At 48.2% G+C, this 22,161-nt stretch overlaps 1 protein-coding gene across 2 annotated transcripts in view; it reads right to left on the bottom strand.

Annotated features, from left to right (window-relative positions):
* The window catches only part of COG1 (component of oligomeric golgi complex 1), a 125,039-nt gene that overhangs the window by 19,199 nt on the left and 83,679 nt on the right, over window positions 1–22,161 (bottom strand). For both annotated transcript variants that reach the window (XM_078654272.1, XM_078654273.1), the window contains exons 10-11: window positions 20,615–20,742; window positions 12,487–12,595 (exon numbers count right to left, since the gene is read on the bottom strand). In XM_078654272.1, the coding sequence (XP_078510398.1) occupies window positions 12,487–12,595; window positions 20,615–20,742 (237 nt within the window). The remainder of the gene's footprint in view (window positions 1–12,486; window positions 12,596–20,614; window positions 20,743–22,161) is intronic.

Genomic DNA, 22,161 nt, shown 5'->3' on the forward strand with positions numbered 1-22,161 from the left:
TGCGCAATCTCCATGCCTGTAAATGCAGATTAAGCCGACCCTGCTCTGCTGCTGTGACAGAAGACCTTCCCGAAATGGCAGCTTAATCGAAGGACAGATGCTCATGCCCAGGTTCTGGGCACAACATTCCTTTCTGAAATTAAATGGAGAAAAAACTGAGATGATGATTTTGGGGAACTCTTCCCTCTTTGATCCCAAAATAATGTGGCAAGCCGACCTGGGCCCCGTTACAGCCCCCAAGACCCAGATGAAAAGCCTGGGTATTTGGCTGGTTCAAGATCTGACTTTTAAGGTCCAGGCACGTAATGTGGCGGCCTCCTGCTATGGCATCCTAAAGATGCTTCGTAAGTCCTCCCACTACTTCCCTCCTAGGCAAGGAAGCTCATGGTCCAGGCACTTATTCTATTGCGTCTGGACTATGGGATTGCCCTTTATTTAGGGGCCCCATGCGCGACCTTCTCAAAACTCCAGGCGGTGCAATACTGCACAGCCAGAATTCTTCTGGAAATCCCGGAATGCCAATCTGCAAAAACAGCCCTGAAATCTCTTCACTGGCTCCCTATCAGGGAGAGGGTCAATTTCAAGGCTATGTGTATTGTTCACAAGACGTTAGCCGGAAAGCGTCCTTCCATCAATCATTCTATTGTTCGGCCCTACCCTGCTAACAGAAGCCTCCGCTCGGACAACCTGCGTCTTGCCACAGTTCCCAGGATTACGAAAGCTAGAAGTGGGGGGTCGTCTGTTCTATTACAATGCCGCTAAGCTCTGTAACACTCTCCAACTTCATTTGCATAAGGAACCCAACTATCTTGCCTTTCGTAAACTGTTAAAAACCTGGCTCTTCCTCGAGTCTGGTTGGTTCTCCACTACTTGCCGCTGTCAGCGCTGGTATGCCCCCGGGTAGCCATGCGCTTAATAAATGACTTTTTCATTTCATTTCATTCCCAGGTTACTCAGAGCTATCTGCAGTGAGATCCAGGACAGAGGCTGAAACATCAGGATCATAGCCCGAATGTCCTTGATTAACTGCTTTGGGAAAAAGGTATAAAACCGCCCAGTATGCAGAATGGATCTGATGAAAGGGAGCATCTACAAAGTAGTCAGGTGTGACTTCTTCAGTTACTTGTGAACCCCGATGATATGAGCAAGCTCACCGTCGTCCAAAAGGTGGTTGATGACTGCTTGGGGTGAGTCAGTCTTCAATAGCCTGGGAAGAATGGTACCCCCACTCAACCTCCAAAAGTGTGCTGCAACCACTGCCATCCCTTTTGTAAACACCGAGGGCCACCTTTGTGGCCAAGAACCGGCTGAGAAGACATCTGGAATTTACAGATTATAGAGCAAGACTCATGGGGGAAACGATGACCTTAACAAATGTCTCCATTCTTTTAGACCCATTATCAGCAGGGGAGGAGGGCAAAGGCATTAGGATTTACCTTACTGGTGGATACATGCATCACCAAGCTTTCTGGCTTGGGATGCTCTGTGAGAAAAGCGGGTCGTCTGGTGCTAGATGATGGCACTTAGAGACAAGCCTATTAACTGGTGGTCCCGAACATGGCATCATTAAATGATATCAGAGGTTCGTATGCACTTGATCAGGATAGAGGACCACTGTCAGAACATTGGTCTTCACTCTATAGTAGGGAGGTGTAGGTCCAGTGCTCCTGCTGCCCTTTGCATAGCAAAGGAGGCAATTTCTTCGGTCGCAGGGCTGGGAGGAGAAAAAGGACAGTATCTGGAGCAATAGCCATACCAATTGTTTCTTATAATTCTTAATACTAGATTTCCTTATCGTACAGTGGGGCAAATGTATCCTGTTCATCAGAATTGTCATGGTCCGAATCAGTGCCAAAAAGACCGCATTCTGGGTCCTACTGCTTAGTAAGGCCAAAGTTTCAGACTCATAAGGGTTGCTGGCTCGCTCAGTTCCAGCGAGATCAAAGTGCAGCCTCAGTCTGGCCTCGGTTCAGAAGCCTGAAAAGAGGCCATTCTGGCCTCTCTTGTTTAGTAGCACCTTTTCAATAATTTTTCCACAATGCCTCTAACTCTGCCAGTAGGAGAGGTATTAGATGAGACTTCACTAAAGGCTTTCATGTTCTGAGTTTTTGAGGGGTCTGTCTCTCACTATGCAATAACTGGAACAAACCACATTCCCCCCCACCCCTTTTGTCTAGGTTATGTTGTGCCACAGTGGATGAGAAACCCTCACTCTAAACCTTTTATCCCCTGGCCCCTACAGAAGGTTTGTGGATGGCATAGAAAGAGGGAGTAAGGACCAAGTTATTGTTTCCTGTGGCCCGATCCCTTTGGGCTTGGGCATCAATGTAATGCTTGAAGTAAAATAACAGATTCTTGGCAGTGTATTGGTTACTGGCACAAAGCTGAGGTTTGTTTGGCTTATTAAGTGAACGGCTGCTATTGGTTAGCTGGATGAAATGTGCAACCATGAGCGCTAGCTTAAAACTAATCCAGACTGGAGCTGCATACCAACCTGATTACTGGAATGCAGGTAATTACTTGAGCCAGGTGTTGCAAACAAATGAGTTTCCATTCCTGTACCACTTCAGCAAGCACTCTCTCACATTCCTATTTGTTCCATTTGCTGGTGGCAGTAGTTCGGAATATCAGAGAAGTTGCCCACCTTATCTATATAAATGTCAATAATTCATATATCTATGTGGAACAGTTGTAGTGCTCCGGTTTATTGGGCAAAACCTCAAATAGAAAGGGAGAAGTTATAAATTAGTGAAATTCATTATATAGGACCGATGAACATCAGAATTTCAAAGACCAAAATCTTCCCTTCAATAAAAAAAACACAATGGCCCTAAATCCATATTCTAAATTCTCTCTGGTAAACTAGATCTATGCCATTCACTCCATGTCTTAAACAACATTTTTCACAAAGGCCACTGGGTAATTATAGTTATGATCGTGTTTCCATAGAAAATACATTGTTTTCATGTTGCTAATACCTTGGACGCCATTTGACGAATCTCTACGAAACTTTCCAAAAAAGTGCTACTTTTTGACTGGCAGGTGCATGGAAAGTTTCAGGGTGCTCCGTCAAGCAGGGGCCGTTCATTTTTCCACAGGAACTTTAGACACAGCTACAGTCTAAACCACTAAACGGATTTACACCGAATTTGGCAGAAAGCTAGATCTTGGTCCAGACAGTGTTCTTTGTGATTTGGGTCAGCTGTTTGAGCAATTAATATTGAAATACGTTTTATATCTAGGGACGCGGATCCACAGATCTCCTGCTGAGATCTGATTAGCTGCCACCACCTTTACCAGGAAGTGTTGGCTGCCACCATAGGACTTGGGACTCAGTTTGAGTCATAAAAGAAAGTTTTTTTAAAAAAGATATAAGGGGGCAGGGTAGGGAGACCCTGACCCTGTATTCGCCCCTCCCCAAGCCTAAAAAGATGTCCCGGGGACCCCATCCACCGGGCATTAACACGTTTAAAAAAAAAAAAAAAAAAAAAAAAAAAAAAAGAAGGGGGCCATCCAGCCCCCATCCCAGAGCCATTAAAGTGCATGGGAACCTCATCCCCCGGGGTGTGCTTACTAGCTATGTCCTGGGGAGCCCACCCCTGGTTTTCTTATATAGGCAGGGAAACCTGCGTTTGCTCCTGCTTGGTGGGAGCCTTTTTTCTCCATGTTCGCTCAAACACTTTGCAGCACCTTTTTTCACAACCAAAATATCAAATGAACCAGGGAGCAGAGGGCATTTTATTGACCTGACCCTGATGGGAAGGTATGAAGGTGTCAACCGCCGAAGTACGCCATGACTATCTCAGACTCTGCACAGTTCACGTTAGAGTCTAGATGGCCTATGCGGCCAGGCAATGTGGCAAACCCCTTGCCATCCACGCCCAAGGCCCTCTGCAGCGTGGGATTGGCTGTCTTTTGGGGGGGGGGGGAAGGGGGGAGTTGGGTGGCCAGGCCCTTTGGCCTACCACCCACTGCGCACGGCCCAAGGCCCTGAGAGCAGCATGGGGTTGGCTGCCTTTGGGGGGGGGGGATTGGTCACAGGGCCCTTCGCATGCACAGTGGCCATATGTTACATCACTCATGACACCTTTCATGACTTCATTGATAATATCACTGCAACATTTGCAATTAAATTATTGATGAGAAAACTGTGCATGGCGGGGAAGAGAGTTATACTAACTTGAAATAACTATAACTGATGAATTTCTGTGGTTTTAAGAGTTTAAAACATTAAGTTTTTACTGAAGATTTTACCTAACTATAAATGTACTATAACCTTTTTTTTTGTTCAGAGAAATCATCTGTTTCAAATCAGAGCATCACATAATGTTTACTATATTGGAAACTGGCTTCAAACATGCACAAGTAACTTTGAGAAATTTATTTTGAGCAGGGTTTTCGATGGAGTGAAGAGCATATTAGACACCGTAATGGCACTAACCTGAAGAAAAAAATCACCTGCATGGGGAAGTTAACGGACGTGTACTCAAATCTGGGGATGAAAATGTGTTATATGTGTTGGAAAAATATAATTTGGAGAATGAGCAGTTCATGGATAATTATCTCGCCAGGGAGGGGATCAATGCCATATAGATGGCAAAACCAATTGACAGCGCCGTAGGGGAGTTAAGAATGCTGAGAATAGAGGGGGGCATGGCTAGCCAACAGCCAGGATGGCCGCACTTTGAGAGAGCTCTGTGAATAACGAGCCTCCCTCTCGAAATCCGCCTATTAATCCGCACTACTTGCACTGCCTAACCGACACGACCAGAAGCGTCTAGCTATCCGGTGAGCCCGGCTGCCATCTGCATCTTCCGACGTGCTTCCCACGCGAAGATACACCGTGTACAACACTGCGGCCTGTCCGGCGATTGGAACCGGGGACTCTAGTACGGGGCGACCCCGGCGGCACACCGGCACTGTAGCAGCCATCATCTCCTGCACTTAAGCGGCACCCCGGACGAAGCGCCTCCTACCTGCTGCACACAGGGGAATCCACACTCGGCTGCCCTCTGCGTCTTCCGACGTGCGTGTTATATGTGTTGGAAAAATATAATTTGGAGAATGAGCAGTTCATGGATAATTATCTCGCCAGGGAGGGGATCAATGCCATATAGATGGCAAAACCAATTGACAGCGCCGTAGGGGAGTTAAGAATGCTGAGAATAGAGGGGGGCATGGCTAGCCAACAGCCAAGATGGCCGCACTTTGAGAGAGCTCTGTGAATAACGAGCCTCCCTCTCGAAATCCGCCTATTAATCCGCACTACTTGCACTGCCTAACCGACACGACCAGAAGCGTCTAGCTATCCGGTGAGCCCGGCTGCCATCTGCATCTTCCGACGTGCTTCCCACGCGAAGATACACCGTGTACAACACTGCGGCCTGTCCGGCGATTGGAACCGGGGACTCGAGTACGGGGCGACCCCTGCGGCACACCGGCACTGTAGCAGCCATCATCTCCTGCACTTAAGCGGCACCCCGGACGAAGCGCCTCCTACCTGCTGCACACAGGGGAATCCACACTCGGCTGCCCTCTGCGTCTTCCGACGTGCTGCACCGTGCGGGACACCACGGCCTGGTCCGTCGCCCGGAGCACGGTACTCGGAAGCGGGCCGGACCCAGCAATAAACCGGCGCTGTGACGGTCATCCTCCCCTGCGAGTGTGCTGAAAGGGGCGGAGACGCCTGTAATTATCTGCCGACATAGGAACCTTCCCGGGCAGAGCCTTTTGTGCACAAGCTACGATGACTATCCGGAGGACACCTGTGAGTACCGGAGCGATACCAGAGGGTGTGGGAGGCCACGGCGGCGGGAAGAGCTGACGCCCGGCGCTGGCCGAACGAAAGGGTCCCGCCATTAACTCGATTGCCGCCTGCGACACAACCCGGACTTTGCCAGAGGGGCTAATATTGCTGCCGTCTGCCCGCCGCTGAGGCCTGCTCCACACCATAAGCGGCACCGAGGGCCGTGGGGGACCGCGACGGAGGGAGATACTAACGAGCGGCGCTGAACAGGCGACGGGGTCCCGCCACTGGCTCCTCATCCCACTCACCAGCCACCTGCGACGCAGCCCGAACCTTACCAGAGGGCCCACTATTGCCACACTCTGCCCGCCACTGAGGCTCATTCCAAAGTATAAACGGCAGCGTTCCGCAGCCCACAGCCATCCCACGCTGTGCTCCTAGCCACAAGAGGAGGAGAAACTGGCCAGGTGTGTATCAAGGAACACTGCGCCAGCCAACCCGAACACCGCGACCTCCGGGATGAGTGGCAGGGGGACCAGAGGCCACCAGACCTCGAAACTGGACAAATTCGCCTATCATAAGGACCCGCCTGACACGGCGAGGGGGGATCCTACCCGAACACCACCACACCCCGCGGGGGACACGAGTACCACAGAAAGAATTACCCTTCATGACGTCATGGCGGCCCTGAAGACAATGCAATCCTCCATGGGCACGATCTCCACTGAGGTCTCCCTGATCAGAGCTGATTTTGCCAAAATGTCAGACCGCATGATGGAGGTCGAAAAAACGACTACCGACCTTGTGGGGGACACGTCTGATCTACAACGGAGAGTCCAAAAGCTAGAAGATGACAACCTCGTGCTACGGGCGAAGCTGGATGATCAAGAAGGCCGCTCGAGACGCAATAATACACGCCTGATTGGTGTACCAGAATCCATACGCGGCCCTGCCCTAGACCTCTACGTTGAAGACCTCATCTGTAAACAGCTGCAACCCAAAGGTCTGTCGGACTATTTTTCAGTGGAACACGCCCACCGCGTGCCTGGGGGTCAGCCAAAACCCGGGGCCCCACCTCGTCCCATACTAGCCCGCATTTTCAACTTCAGGGACCGTGACGCAATTTTACAAGCGGCGCGCACAAGACCACCGATCAAAATTGATAATGCAGTGATCACCTCTATCCAGACTACACGGTGGCCATAGCCCAGCAGCGACGGGGCTTCACAGAGGTAAAGAAAGAACTACGTGCTCGGGAACTCAAGTACTCTATAATTTTTCCAGCAAAACTGCGTGTAGAGTCTGAAGGTAAAACATGGTTCTTTGACACGCCACAGGCGACCCAGGATTGGTTGGAGGGGTGGAGGCCGGCAAGGGGGCCTAGGAATCGCGACGTACAGCGAAATCATGGGAACAGCAGCCCTCAGACGCCGGACGATGCGGAACAAGGTCAGAACAATGAGCTATAGACGTTGAAGCCACGACCCATCCCTTGGAGCCGCTGCTTTAGACTAAGACTTTGCCCACTCCTCTCTATCAAGGATAAGATTTCCCAGGCTCGCGAGGAGAAGGTGGGACAGCTAGCCAACAACTGCGGCTGGCTGAGTATGGTGAGACGCTGGTCGCGCACATAAAGCTCCATGCAGGTAGGACATCTAGTTACAACTGGCACTGCATGGTCGCTCCCGGAGGGGGGGGGGGGGTCAACAGCGGACACAGAAGTCTCACCCCCAGGAACAATTTTCATTAGTTGGGACTATAAGCACGCTGCTCAGTTGGGGAGGTGGAAGGTTTATTGTCCGCCCGGCAGGGAGGCAGGGTGGGGGGTTGGGGTTGACTACGTTTTGAGTTTACTTTGTTTTAGTTTTAGTATCTTGTTTCTAACCTGGTTAGCTTTTCCTAAGCACACACCACATACACCATGGTTCCTCGCCACACACTCAGACACGCAGACCAGACTGAGGAAAATGCGCAAGTGCGAACGATCGCGGTCGGCACGACATGGATCACGCCAGATCTGCACATCATTGCAAGCCTCAAGAGGCACTCTTAGCACTGACGACGGCGGACCTCGGCCCGGGTGCTCACCCAGATGGCACTGATATACTTACTTGCTGGAGACTATGGCTGATCATGACACCTTGGCACTAGACCCACAAACACAACCATTGGTGTCCCCCCCACTAACGATCATCTCATGGAATGTAAACGGACTGGGTCATAAATTTAAACGGGGGTTGGTCCTACAATATCTGAAGAGGAAAGCACCCACCCTGGCTTTGCTGCAGGAAACACAACTAGTAGGGACAGCATGCAAAGCGCTTAATCGGTGGGGCTTCAAGATGGTCGCACATGCAGAGTTCTCCTCTGGCTCCCGCGGGGTGGGCATTCTCGTTCACAAAAGCGCTCCATTCCTCATCAAACACACTTGGACTGATGACAGGGGGCGTTTTTCAGCGATCAATGGGCAATGGGAGGGCAGGCCTTACAATATACTCTCGATATACATCCCCCCATCACTACACCAAGAAACTCTCCAGGACCTGGGGAAGCTACTACTCACACTCCCAGAAGGAGAACTAATCATGGGAGGCGATTTCAATGCAGTCCTGGACACAACGGTTGACCGCCAACCTCCTCGTGACCCTACTAGACCTCATCACCTATTTAAAGACTTCCTAGAAGCCCTGGGACTGGTGGATATGTGGAGACTTAAGCATCCTCATGACCGCCAATACACATTTCACTCGGGAGCCCAGAATAGTCTTTACAGGATAGACTACATGTTGACTCGGTCCCTCCGGAGAAGATAACAGTCATAGAACACCTCCCCCGAGGGATATCGGACCATTCCCCGATACAACTCAGCTACACAACGCAACCCACTGGGCGACAGAGAATATTCCCGATTTATCCGGGATATCTCAAAAATAGAACGATTTTGAAGGCCCTAAAAACCTCCACCACTCACTATTTTGATGAAAACCCAGACTCAGTAGGCTCCCCCTCAATCCTCTGGGAGGCATACAAGACGGTGATTAGAGGACAAGCCATCTCCACTATCACTAGGCACAAAAGAGAACAAAGGGCAACCATCGAGTCACTAGAAACAGCTCTCCACACCGCAGAATGGGCACATGCATCAGACACCACAGACGAAACAGCACACACCCTAACACTGGCGTCGCAAGAATACAGGGCATACGCAGAAGCCGTGACCAAAACAAGACTAACCGACACACTGCATAGAGTATACGGAACTGGGGGACAAAACGGGGAAAATGCTTGCATGGCTTGAGCGAAAGGACAGGGCGAATCGGTGGATTGCTACAATGGAACTCCCAGATGGCACACATACGACATCTCCCACACGCATAGTAGACGAACTAGCCACCTACTATGAGACTGTATACACCGCACGTTGTGGGGTGACGGAGGAGGACAGCATGGCATTCCTCCAGGACATTCCCCTGACCACACTGTCTTCAGAGGACGCACAAGCACTTGAGGATGACTTAACAGGGGAGGAATTAGGGAAGGCCCTAGCAGCACTGCACACGGGAAAGGCCCTAGGTCCGAATGGGCTACCAGTTGAACTTTATAAAACACTAGCTCGACAGCTCACTCCATACATGCTTTCCATGTATAATGATTGTTTGGAAAAAGGCACACTCACAACTGACCAAAGACTAGCCACCATTGTCTCAGTGCACAAACCGGGCAAACCACCTGACCAACCGTCCTCATATAGACCAATCTCCCTAATGAACGTAGATGCGAAAGTCCTAGCGAAGCTCCTAGCCCTCCGACTACAGCCCCACCTGACGACATTAATACACCCGGACTAATCGGGCTTTATGCCAGGGAGAAATACATCCCTTAACCTGAGACGTATTCATGGAGTCATGCACCGTATCCCACTGCTGCGGGAAGATGCGGCCATTCTGTCCCTGGATGCGACAATGGCCTTTGACCTTGTGGAATGGCCATTCCTGTTTGCAGTACTTAGGAAAATGGGGTTTGGTCCAAGGTTTTGTGGATGGATTAGACTCCTCTACACTGCCCCCCTGGCACAAGTGGTTGCAAATGGCCATACATCACGCACAATAACATTAGAGCGCGGAACGAGACAGGGATGCCCTCTTTCCCCACTCCTTTTCGCATTAATCTTGGAACCACTAGCGGTGAAAATCCGTCTTGACCCTCAAATCAGGGGAATAACTTGGGGGGCGGGTTGGGAGGACCGCATCTCTCTGTGTGCGGATGACGTCTTAATCTATCTAATGTCCCCTTCCGCATTCCTGACTGTCCTAATGGGCATACTCAACTCCTACGGTGAGGTGGCAGGATATACCATTAATTGGACAAAATCACCCCTGTATGTCCTACTAGGTGAGCCACCCGTACTGCCCCTAGACTTCACCCTACAAACGGTCACCAGAGGTTTCAAATACCTGGGAATATACATCACGCCTCAGGAATCGACTTTTGTAGAAGAAAACTTGGTGAAACCTCTACTGAGGCTAAAAGCGGATGTCAGCCATTGGCGATCTCTGCCACTGACACTGCTAGGGAGGGCAGCGCTATTTAAGATGCTGTCACTCCCGAGATTCCTATATATTTTGCAGAACACACCCTTCCCGGTCCCTCTCACATATTTCAAATCAATAGACGCAGAAGTTTCTACTCTCCTTTGGGACGGAAAACCTGCTCGCATATCACACTCCAAACTGTCCCGCTCCTGGTATGATGGGGGAATCGCCCTACCCAAAGTTAAACTATACTACTGGGCGGCGCAATTGATGGTAGTGAACCAGTGGATACATGCTCCACAACAAGACCCAGCCTTCCGCCTTGACAGGACTGTACTGTCCCCAGACCAGCTTCTAAAGGCGCTCTATACCAACAAACGACGCCACACGTTTACGGGCCCAACAACCCACACGGTTAAGATATGGCACGCAGCGCAGAGGGCCCTGGGTTGGGAGGGAGTGCTCACACTGGCCACACCGCTTTGGGACACGCGCCGTCTGGGTACCCTGGCAAACACTAAGGGTTTCCGGCAATGGGACCTTATTGGCATTTTTAAGATAGGTGACCTGTGGAAAAGGGGGGCAGTCATTGCGTTCCCCACCCTTCAAGAACAATACGGGATGGCAGACACAGAGCGATATAGATACATGCAAATCAAACACGCATTGCAGAGCGCCATCCCGACAGGTACAACACTCGCAGAATCCTCCCCCTTGGAGGACAGACTCCTCACGGACCACATAGACAAGAAAGCGATATCGCTCACATACCAGAAATTAATCAACAATCTCCCGGACCCCACGGTAGTTCTCCGTAGTAAATGGGAGGTGGAATTAGGAGACATTGAGGATGAAGACTGGCTACATGCCCTAGCATCGGCCAGAGAGGCCTCCATACCATCACGGCTTAAACTAGTCCAACTAAAAATAGTACACAGAATATACTATTCCCGCACACTCTTACATAAATTGGGCCGCACCCCAGACCCAAATTGCATGCGAGGATGTGGCTCCCCCGGTACATTCTTTCACATCTTATGGGACTGTCCAAGGATACAGCGATACTGGGACCAAGTTCTGTCGGAAATCTCTGAGGCATCTGGGGTGGAACTGCAGAGAGAACCTAGATGTTGTTTGTTAAATATTTGGTCACCTACTGATATGAACCGAGGATTATAACGTGGGCTACACTGGGTCTAGCTCTGGCGAAACGAAACATCGCCAGAAAGTGGGGTTCTGGAGTGTTACCCTCGCGAACACAGTGGGGGAACGACATGGACACAGCTATGGGTTCGAAAAAGGCAGTATATGTACATAGGGGTTGCCCCAAGAAATGGTCCAAGATTTGGGGGAAATGGAACGAACACCGAGGACACATATGTGATCCCCCGCCAGAAATGTCGGACCCTGAAGCAAGTCCATAAGGGGAGGGGGTCATAGCGTATTACGATTGTATTGAATGTATGTTATTGCTGGAGGGGAATGTGAGGACCTAATCTTTAACTGTTGATGTCAATGATTGAGGGGCGAACAGAATTAAGACCTGTAAGGCGAAAGGAACATCCGCGAGGGAACAGACACCTCCCCTGCGAGATACTTGGGGAACCGACTGATTATACGAAGAATCTGATAAGCAAGATTGTGGTACGTGAAATGCAATAATAAGTTCATGACCGTACGAACTGTATACCTCTGCGAACTGTACTTCAATGTAATTGGTATTGTGTAACTTGAAGAAAAGCTCAATAAAATGTTTATTAAAAAAAAAAAAAAAAAAAAAGAATGCTGAGAATATAAAATGGAGGCTGAAATGGGATGCATTACTATATATTGGAGCGCTCTAGTGTTTCATGGGCCAATGAAATGGTTGTAGGACTACAAATAATGAACATGTCCACAAAAATGGTAAGACAGGCCCTGTGGAAGTCATCAAGCCAAAACACGTCGGCTGCAGCAATTGTTTTTGTACTTTGCACTTTTTTGGATGGGACTCACTGAGAAACAAGCACTAAATCATTTGTTTTGCACACTGCTGGAATTGGCTTGTGCTTTGTGCCGCAGTATCACGAGTTGGGGAATGGACTACGTGTGGAAATATATATCTCAATATCATGTTTCACAATAAAAGTTATTTTTATTTCTTCTTCCAGTTATTTCATATCTGGACTAGTACACATCCCGGCATAATGTTTTCTTTCAGGAACTTACTGAGGTCCTCTGAGCCAGGCGGGTCAGGTTTCCATTCAGGTGTGGCAGGAAGACGTCAAGGTCAAAGGGATCAATGTGGCCCTCCAGGAAATCAACCACCTTCTGAATCCTGAGAAACATAAGAGTGTCAGGTCTGCTACTTAGTAAAAAAAAAAAAAAAGGTGTCTAAGACAAGCAACTCTTCATTCAACTCTCTAGTCATCATATGTTGAAACAGGTTTACCCACAACAAAGTTACATAAAGAATCCGATTGGCTTTACTTTTCAGAAATCGGATTGGCTTAACTCTTCAGAAATTGAATTAGCTTCACCTCTGACAGAATTTCAAATTAATTCAAAGATGTAGTTGGGTTGCTTGCAAAAAAAATAATAATAATAAATCAGCATTAACTTCCTTAACATATTGTCTTCAAATATTCAGAAAGAAGACCTGTAAAATAGCGGACTAGGTTGAATGTAGATTGCTATGGTCTGTGGGTAATCGGCACATAAAACTGCTAGGACTTGGTCTTATCGCCTTCAAATATTGGAAAAACAGTTAAACTGACAGTTCAGCTTATGGTGTTTGGTATACAAGCAATTAATAAAATATGACATTTTATTATAAAAGCTCTGTGCCAAGACATGTTTTCCTTTACAAATACCAATAGAATATCTCACTAGTGGGGAGAAACAATTCAGAATTAATTCAATTTTTTAAATCGCAATTGTTTTCAAACCAATCAAATCTCTTAAAAAAAAAAAAACGATCCCAGGCAAATTACTATCTTTTCCCTGCATCTTGGTTCATTTGGAGGCAAAGTGTTGATAACACTCCATTTCACTGGTATTCCAGTAGGCATTTTGGATTTCTTTATATATACCATTGTAATCTGGGCCGTGCCGCCTGGCACTTGTGGCATCATGGTCCTTTTGAGAAAGCAATAGTTCAGTAAAATACAGTTCTGAACTGGAAGAAGTGTCCGCATGACATAGACAAATATATTTTCTCAGCTCTGAGAGGAGATCTCAATTATCCATGCCAATTATGAGTTTATGAGTCCGGTTATTTTCTCTGCGTCCTAGCTTTGCATTTGTCATTGTAAATTGCAAGAACCAGAATACAAAAAAATAAGACCGGACTTCTGACATTTGAAAATGTAGGCGAGCTAGTTAAGGAGCACTGGGAATACGCAAAGTATATATATAAATTGTTGGCTTTAAAACAAATTTGGAAGCAAGGACCGAGATGAGGCTTTTGGCCTATTCGAACAATAATAATTAGGTAGATGTGTTGCTAGACATGCCCTGGTCACCAGTAATGCCCTGAAAAAACAGACCCTTTCAGCAGGGCCCAATCGTTTCCAGAGAAATGAAAATATGCCCAGGAATTAAATTGGGTTCCAGTTGGTTATAATGAGTGATATAGCTAGTTGCCTTTAGGGGAATCTAAAGAGTTCAGCGGACTATACCTTATCAGTATTGAGATGCTAGATGTTTCTTTTGAGCTTAGATGCTGGCAGCACTTTTAATATCCTACGAAAGATGAATGTTTTTGTGGTGAAAGATATCTGCTGCTCCAGTGTTGGAAGGTGTTTCATAAGGAAAACAGACATTGACAGAGGAAATAATTTCGTTTTTGAGGAGCAAAAGTGTTTTCTCAAGCTTCACTAACATACAAAGAATAGCTACTGGCGTGCCACCCTGGTACATGTGCAGCCTGCAGCTCTCATCGATAAGCATGGCCGTACAAACATTTGCGTTGCCCAGTTCGATAGCACGAAAGGCATATGCCATGCTCCTTGAGCACGGACAAGTGCATATGACAAATCAATGGCAGCAAGGCAAGCACAAGGTGTTTGGTTTGTTGCAAGTTATCAGGACAGTTGCATGATGTGCAGGGCGTTGGGTACAAAAATAATAGGCAACTAGGAAAGACCTCAGGTGAGCACCAGAGCAAGCTTTTTGTTATGCATCAATTTGCTACAATACAAGAATGCTATAGTTGTACAGCATCTTCTATTGGATATGATGCGCAGCAGTGCGATTCACAGCACGTAACCTCAATCATCCTTTTTCCTTGGAATAACCATGCAATCTTTTACGGAAACAAAAAAAAACAACAAAAAAAACAAGCTGTGCCATTCTATTGGTTTACTCCTAATCAAGCATTGCATGCAAAGTGGCAAGGTGAAGAGGTCCATTCTTTATTGGTAACAAGTTAGGTACAAGTGGGCATCTCTCGCGACTGAAGTGTGTCTGCACGGGTATATCTGAGATGTGACTGCACGACATAGACTGGTGTATCAGTCCATGCACTTACTATGCAGGTGATGTTCTGTTATCGGAGTACCATGGCAATGCATAATGATCTCTTAGTCCGCAAGAGAAGGTCACCCTGCTCCTACCTGTAAAGTCTGTAAATAAAGACAGACGCTCGCTTGGAGTTAAACTTAAGTATTTATTTGGAGCGCCGGGAGCTGCCTACTAACTTCTCTCGCGGTCGGCGCCGATCTGCAACATGGCCGCCTTCCGCTTCCGTCCCCGCTCTTCCTGTTCCGGGGAACAGAGAGCTAGACCGCTACCACATATCTCCCCCCTTTATGCAATAACCAATAGTAATTAACAATGTCCTTACTTTCAGTTCATGTCATAGTCCTTGAACTTCTCTGGTACCTTCACTCTCCTCCCTGCTCTTGTTCTCACCACTTCCGTGCCTTCTTCTTCTCTCGTTTCCTTTATCTCCATCTCCTTTCCTGACTTGCTTCTCTCTCTCTCTCTCTCTCTCCTTCTTCCTTGCCTTCGCTCTTCTCTCTTCCTTGGACTCCTCCTTCCTCTTCTCTGTCTTCCACTTGCTGCACACCTTCTCCTACTTCCTCTATGTACCTGCCTCTACCTTCGTTTTCGCTTTCGTCACTTGCATGTTCTGCTCCTCCTGTAGTCTCTTCTCCCCACTTCAAGATCTTACTGCATTTCGCCATTCTGTCCAGTGACCATACTTTCCCGTCACTAAGCAAAGCTGACCTGCCGTAAGGTTCCACTACTTTCATGGGTGGAGAAAACTTGCTTTCCCCCTTTCTCTTCAAAGTGGCCAGCTTTACTCTAACCCATTCACCTTTTTCCAATCCTGCCTCCTGAGTGTTTCGTCTCTTGTTGTAGTGAGTGGTATAAACTTCTTGTGCTTTCTCCAGATTCCTCCTAACCACTGCTGGTGACCACTTACTCTGCACTACTAGTTTCCTCCATGCCATATTGTCTTTGGTGAAGGCTTCCCTTCCTCTCAAAACCTTAAACGGGCTGTAGCCAGTGCTCCCAGGTGTGATGCGATAGGCCCATATCATTTTCTCCAATTCCTTTTCCCAATCCAGGCCATCGTCTATGGCCGCTTGAATGGTGCCCATGATCACTCGATTGAAACGCTCCACCTGACCATTACCAGCGGGATGATAGATAGGTGTATGTTTCACTTCAATGCCATTCCTGTTTGTGAAAGCAGTCCACTTTGCTGAAATGAATTGGGGCCCGTTGTCACACGTGATAATTTTTGGGATTCCTTCTCTGACAAACGTGGCACGTAAGAAGTTCACCACTGCCTCCGTGTCCACTTGCTCCATGATCTCTACCTCCGGCCACTTGGAATACTTGTCAATGATGACTACAGCGTATTTCTGCGTGCCTGCCTTGTCGAGGACAGGACCCATAATGTCCACTGATATCGCTTCCCATGGTCCTTCTGGGATCGGGAATTTCCCCAGAGGTGGTCTTAGCATGCTTTGTGATTTGTCTGCTTTTGCACATGACTCGCATTGTCGCACGTGACGCTCAACCTGCGCGTCTATGGCCGGCCACCAGTACGCTTGTCTGGCAAGGGCTTTGGTCTTCGTGATGCCCTTGTGTCCTTCATGTAATAGAGTCATTAGATGATTCAAGATTCCTTGTGGTGGTATCACTATCACCTCTGAGGATGAATGTGGGATTCTCCGCCAGTGACAGTTCGTCTCGCACCTCCCAGTACCTTCTCAGTTCTTCCTTGAGGTGTCTCTTTTCTGGCCAACCATGGACCACATACCCTTTCAAGGCTTCTAAATCCACGTCTTCCCTGTAAGCTGCTTCCCATTCCTGGGCGCTTATTACTTCTTCCGTGTCTTGAATGGTGGCTACCACATATCCTTCCCAGTTCTGGTTGTCATTGCTCGTTGCTTCATCCATGGCAGCCGCCCTGCTTAGGAAGTCTGCCACTTTGTTCTGCGGTCCCGGAATGTGTTCTACTTCGTACACGAAGTCCAATAACCTGAGAGTCATTTTGGCAATCCTGGGAGTCGAGTGTTCATGCCCACTGGACGTCAGTACTCTGACTAATGGTTTGTGGTCCGTCCTCACTCGGAATTTGGCTCCCACAAGTACTGTCTAAATTTCTCCATCGCCCAAACCACAGCCAGCATTTCCTTCTCGATAACGCTGAACTTCTGCTCATTTGCAGCTAGCGATCTTGAGGCGAAGCTGACAGTGGACATGTCTCCGTTCTCAGACTTCTGCATGAGGACGGCCCCAAGTCCACGATCACTGGCGTCCGTTGTGAGGATGGACTCCGCGCTTGGGTCAAATCCCTTGAGGGGAATGGCGACGGCCATCTCCTTTTTGAGGGCTTCAAATTCTGTCTGCTCCTCGTTTCCCCATTGAAATTTGTTCCGTTCCTTGAGTAGTTGACGAATGAAATGGGTTTTCGTGGCAAAGTGTGGGATGAATTTACTGTAATATTCGGCCATACCCAGGAATGACCGAACATCCTCTTTCTTGTTGGGAGTGGGGGCTTCCAGTATGGCTTTCATGTTAGTTCTTTTCGGCGTTATCCCATTTCCACTCACTTCATGACCTAAGTACGTGACTGATTGCACTCCCAACTTGCACTTGGACCATTCTGCCATCAGGCCGTTGTTCTGTAGTGTTCGCAGCACTTTATGGAGTTTCTCGTTGTGGTCCTGTTTTGATCTGCCCATCACCAAGATATCGTCTTGAAAGAATAGTACGTCTTTTATGTCCTTGAGTAGTCTGTGCATAAGCTTCTGGAAGACAGCTGCAGCCGACGCCAACCCAAAGGGCATCCTCACAAATTCGTAGCATCCAAAAGGTGTGATAAAGGAAGTGAGATGGCTGCTCGTCGGATGTAGTCTCACTTGATGGTATGCCGAAGATAAATCCACTGTGGAGAACCATTTGACGTCCTTGGTTTTCGCCAGCATCTCGCTGATACGGGGCAAGGGGAACTTGTCGATTACTATATTTTTGTTTAACTCCCTCAGATCAACACATAATCTTACATTGCCGTTTGGCTTCTGGGCCACTACTAAGGGAGACAACCATTCAGCACTCTCAATGGCTCTGATCACTCCTGCCTTTTCCAGTCTGTCCAGTTCCTTCTGCACGGCGTCTCTGCTGCGGAGTGGGATATTTCTCACTTTGTGTACTACAGGGTTGGCTCCCTCTTTCAGCTTAATGAGGTGCTCGTACCTTCCTAGCTCCCCAATCTGACCGTTGAAGACCTCAGGGTAGGCTTTCTGCCATCGACTTGTATCCTCTGTATCGTCCATGTGCATGAGCATGATCTTTTCAATCCCCCCCCGGATTGAGTTGGATTCCCAGTGCTCCTTGGTCCTTCCAGCTCAGAACGGAGGGGCCCTTTTCTGCTATGTATAGTTTGCAACTTGCGTGGCGCCCTCTGAATTCGAACATGAGAGGACAGTATCCCAGCATAGGAATCCTTTGTCCGGTGTACGTGACTGGCCTCAGATCCATCGGTAGTAGCTGCTCTTTGATCTTGGGCGTGAATTTGTCCTCCCATACTTGTTTTTGTATGATGGAGATGGGTGCTCCACTATCCGCGATCATCTCTATAGGTATTCCGCCAATGTGCATGCTCAGCCGTGGTTTGTCAGAATCCGATCCATCCATTTCCAACACCTGGACATCTATGTACAGGAACTCCACTTGGTCTTCCGCGTCTTCATGGTCGCTAGCGTCATCCTTACGTTCTTGGTCCACGTACCGCACTGTAGCGCCTTTGGATTTCCGGCGGCACACTTTTTCGTAGTGCCCGAAGACACCGCAATATGAACATTTGACCCTGAACGCAGGGCATGCTTTGTCATTTCCAAGATGTGCTGTGCTGCCACACCTGTAGCAGCTGGGTCTACCTCCTTTACTTGACCTGTTGTCTGGCTGGAATTTGCTGTTGTTCGATCTACCTCCTTCTTGGGTCTTTTGTGTGTCCCTTTGCCTCTGTCGTTCTCCTCTCGTCGGCGTCATAATCCTGCACACAGTTTGCGATTCTCCTGCCTCCTTTTTCGCTGCTTGTGCACACCGTCTTGATAGTTCTGCTTTCTTGACCATTGCCCGGATTTCTTTAAGTGGGGCGTCGCCATTGACCCACAACTTCTCCTGTATATGGGAGCTGGAAGTGTGCATGATAATTTGGTCTCTGATTAGGTCGTCGTGTAGCGCGTCAAATTTGCATGTGAGGGCCAATTTCCTCAGGGCCACGACGTACTCATCCACCGACTCCCCATTCTTCTGTTTCCTCTGAAAGAAGTTGTATCTGTCAATAGCGACGCACACCACCGGTCTGTAGTGTGCATCCAAGTCCGCAATGGCATGACTGAAGACGTCGGTATCTGTCGCAATCCTCTCGCCTTTGACTATGGTGTCATATATTCTGATCCCTTCCGGACCCAAATTATGTAACAAGATTTTCTTCTTTTTCTTGCTCGAGAACGCGGTGTCTCCTTCTTCTTCTAGGGCCTCTAGATAGTTGAGGAAATACCTTTTCCAATCTTCCCACTTCATATCCGGTTCACCGCATTTCGTCAAGAACGGTACCAATTGCGTGAGTGATGAGGATTGAGCCGCCATTTTGGGTACTCCTCTCTCTTGTCCTGTTGGTTGGGTCGTCCGACCAGTTGGGCTCCCCGGCGTGTTCTGGACAGCTGAGTCCTCTTCTCTGCGATCCCCGTCGTCTCCTTCCCCCTGCACCGACCTTGTAGGACCGGGTTTCGGTGGGTCAATGTCCCCTTCAGGCTGGTGCGATGACCTCGGTGCCTCTGCTAACACCCTCTTTGCCGCCAGGTTGCTGTGCGCACTGCACAGTGGCCGGGGAAGGGTAGCTGTTCTCTGCGCTTCTTGTGCCACTAGTGTGCACAGTTGTAAGTGTGCTGATGTGCACTCCTCTTTGGGATGTTTCTAGGCAGGTGGTCACCTCAATTGTTCCCCAAGTACCTTCTTAGGGCGCTGTGCGGTCCTTCCTGAGGCACTGGCGAGTTTTCGCGCTCTATTGTGGCTGCCAGACGGCTCCTCTGCCGCGCTCCGCTGTTTCTCACGCAAAATGCGTGGTGCCGCGTCTTCGCGTGTGTTCGTGTCCGCTCAGAACACCCTCGTCGCCATTGTAAAGTCTGTAAATAAAGACAGACGCTCGCTTGGAGTTAAACTTAAGTATTTATTTGGAGCGCCGGGAGCTGCCTACTAACTTCTCTCGCGGTCGGCGCCGATCTGCAACATGGCCGCCTTCCGCTTCGGTCCCCGCTCTTCCTGTTCCGGGGAACAGAGAGCTAGACCGCTACCACACTACCGTTATAAAACAGTATGCATACTCCATGTACTGCCACTACCTTGCAGCTTCAAAGAGGTCAAAAAAGTGAATTTGCTACTTTTGTCAGCCTAGGAAGTAGGCATAAAGCCGGTCTTCAATGGTCGGAATAATATTGTTGACGTGCAAGCTGAATACAGAACTCAGTCCCTTCCCAATTAACTAACCCAATGAGTTATGTTACCAACGTATTTCTCAATCCTTATATAGCTGCTTAATCCACATGAAATGTAGGACATGCCGGGCATAACTGCCTCTTCCTTTTGATATGTGTGCTTGTTCACTGTGGGCGAGCCTGCAGTTGTCGCGCTTGCTTCAGTTCATGCATTAGTCACTTTGACAAGCCCTTAAAGGAGCCGACAGGCAGGCATGTGCCACGCGAGAGCTTGGCATTCGTCTGCCTGCTGAACAGGATCTGGAGAGCCAGTCGGGTTCCTGGAGCTGTCCTAACACCCAAGGTTTGGACGTGGCCGCCGCACCCGCTCCCTCCCTTCTAGACTCATTATACCAGACCTGGACTCTTGTTTGCTTTTGCTGAGTTTCACGTCCTCGCTCCTGGAGCTCAGCACAATGTTCAAATATCGCAGGTCATACAGTAACTGCAGCGCGCGGTTTTGGGTCATCGGGAACTGCTCAGCTTCCTGTGTCAAGAAACATAAAAGTACCTTAAGAAGCAATATTAAAACACACACCATCATGCGTATATTGGACTTTTGATATTTACAGGCAAGACCAGTTTCACACGCGTTTAGTAGCGATCACAAAAGACAGGGAGGATGCTCTGTAACCCCCACCAATCTAAAAATCATAACCGCTATAACAAGTTAACAAAGCATTCTTAAATAAATAGCTCCCAGCATTAATTCGCTTTCATTTTTACATTTAATTTTAAACTGCAACTTTGTTCATTCCAACATGTAATGCATTTGAACTGCGATTTAAATAACTGATAAGTAGGTAGTGGCTACTTTCTGCTCTGACAGTCGCCACGTCAACTGGGTGAAAATGTCAGCCACCCTAAAACATTATTTAGAAGCCCACCATATCGGTTGACACAGCTACTCAACATTCTGGGAAAGTGACTCTAAATTACAAATCGTTTTGGCTAAATCCAAAACAAATTATGTAAACAAAAAAACAAACCTACGAAACATCTTATGGCTTTGGCTCTGAGGTAGGAAGCCTTTACAACAAGCATTTGCAATGCAATATGTCTCGCAGGTGCGAGATTTTTAGCTATTAGCATTGTAAATGACAATGCCTTGTATCTATGGGTTTAAAAAACCTGGAATAATAGAAGGTATTTTCATTTACAATACCAATAGGTCAAAGTTTGGAAAATGCAAAGCCTATTGCATTACAGACAGCACGGTGTACCTGAAGTGGGCGCCGCGCTTCGCAAAAAAGTAAAACATAAATAAAGCTGAAACAGATTGCGATGTCCCTGCAGCGAGCCACGCTCAGCATTAAAGTAAAAATAAAAAAAAAGCTGAAACAGAGCTCGGTGTCCGTGAAGCGGGCGCAACGCTCAGCTTAAAAGTTTCAAAATGAAGAAGCGGTCGCCATTGTCCTGCGTGTGCTGTGTGGGGTGCAGCCACTTTTGAAGTGAAAGCGCGCTTAACGCTTCATACAAGGAGGGGCCGCGAGAGCGGTGTGGGCACACTGCAAATAGAAGAAGCCGCCTTTGTCCCCATTATTTATTATAGTGCTCATCAACTTAAAAAGCACACTGTGTAACAAGACGAGGAAAAGGTTCGGTCGTTTTGGAAGGTTACACATGCAGACAAGGCGGTACCAAAGAAGGACTAACACGCCTATTCACAAATGAAAAGCAATGATTTAGCAAGGACAGTAACAGGAGCAGATGGGCGGAGCTTGTATGCCATACCTCAAAACACTTGCCTCGCAGCAGCGCATGCGCTGCTCAGGTTCGATATAAAAAGGATGCCCACCTCTTATCCATACCAGGTGACATGCTTCATCATAGGAGTCGTTCCTCGCCAGCATAGTATATACTAGGGAGGTTCACTCTGACTGTTTCTTTCTTCTGGATGTACGCA

The sequence above is a fragment of the Lissotriton helveticus genome, chromosome 7, assembly GCF_964261635.1.
Source record: "Lissotriton helveticus chromosome 7, aLisHel1.1, whole genome shotgun sequence".
Taxonomy (NCBI): domain Eukaryota; kingdom Metazoa; phylum Chordata; class Amphibia; order Caudata; family Salamandridae; genus Lissotriton; species Lissotriton helveticus.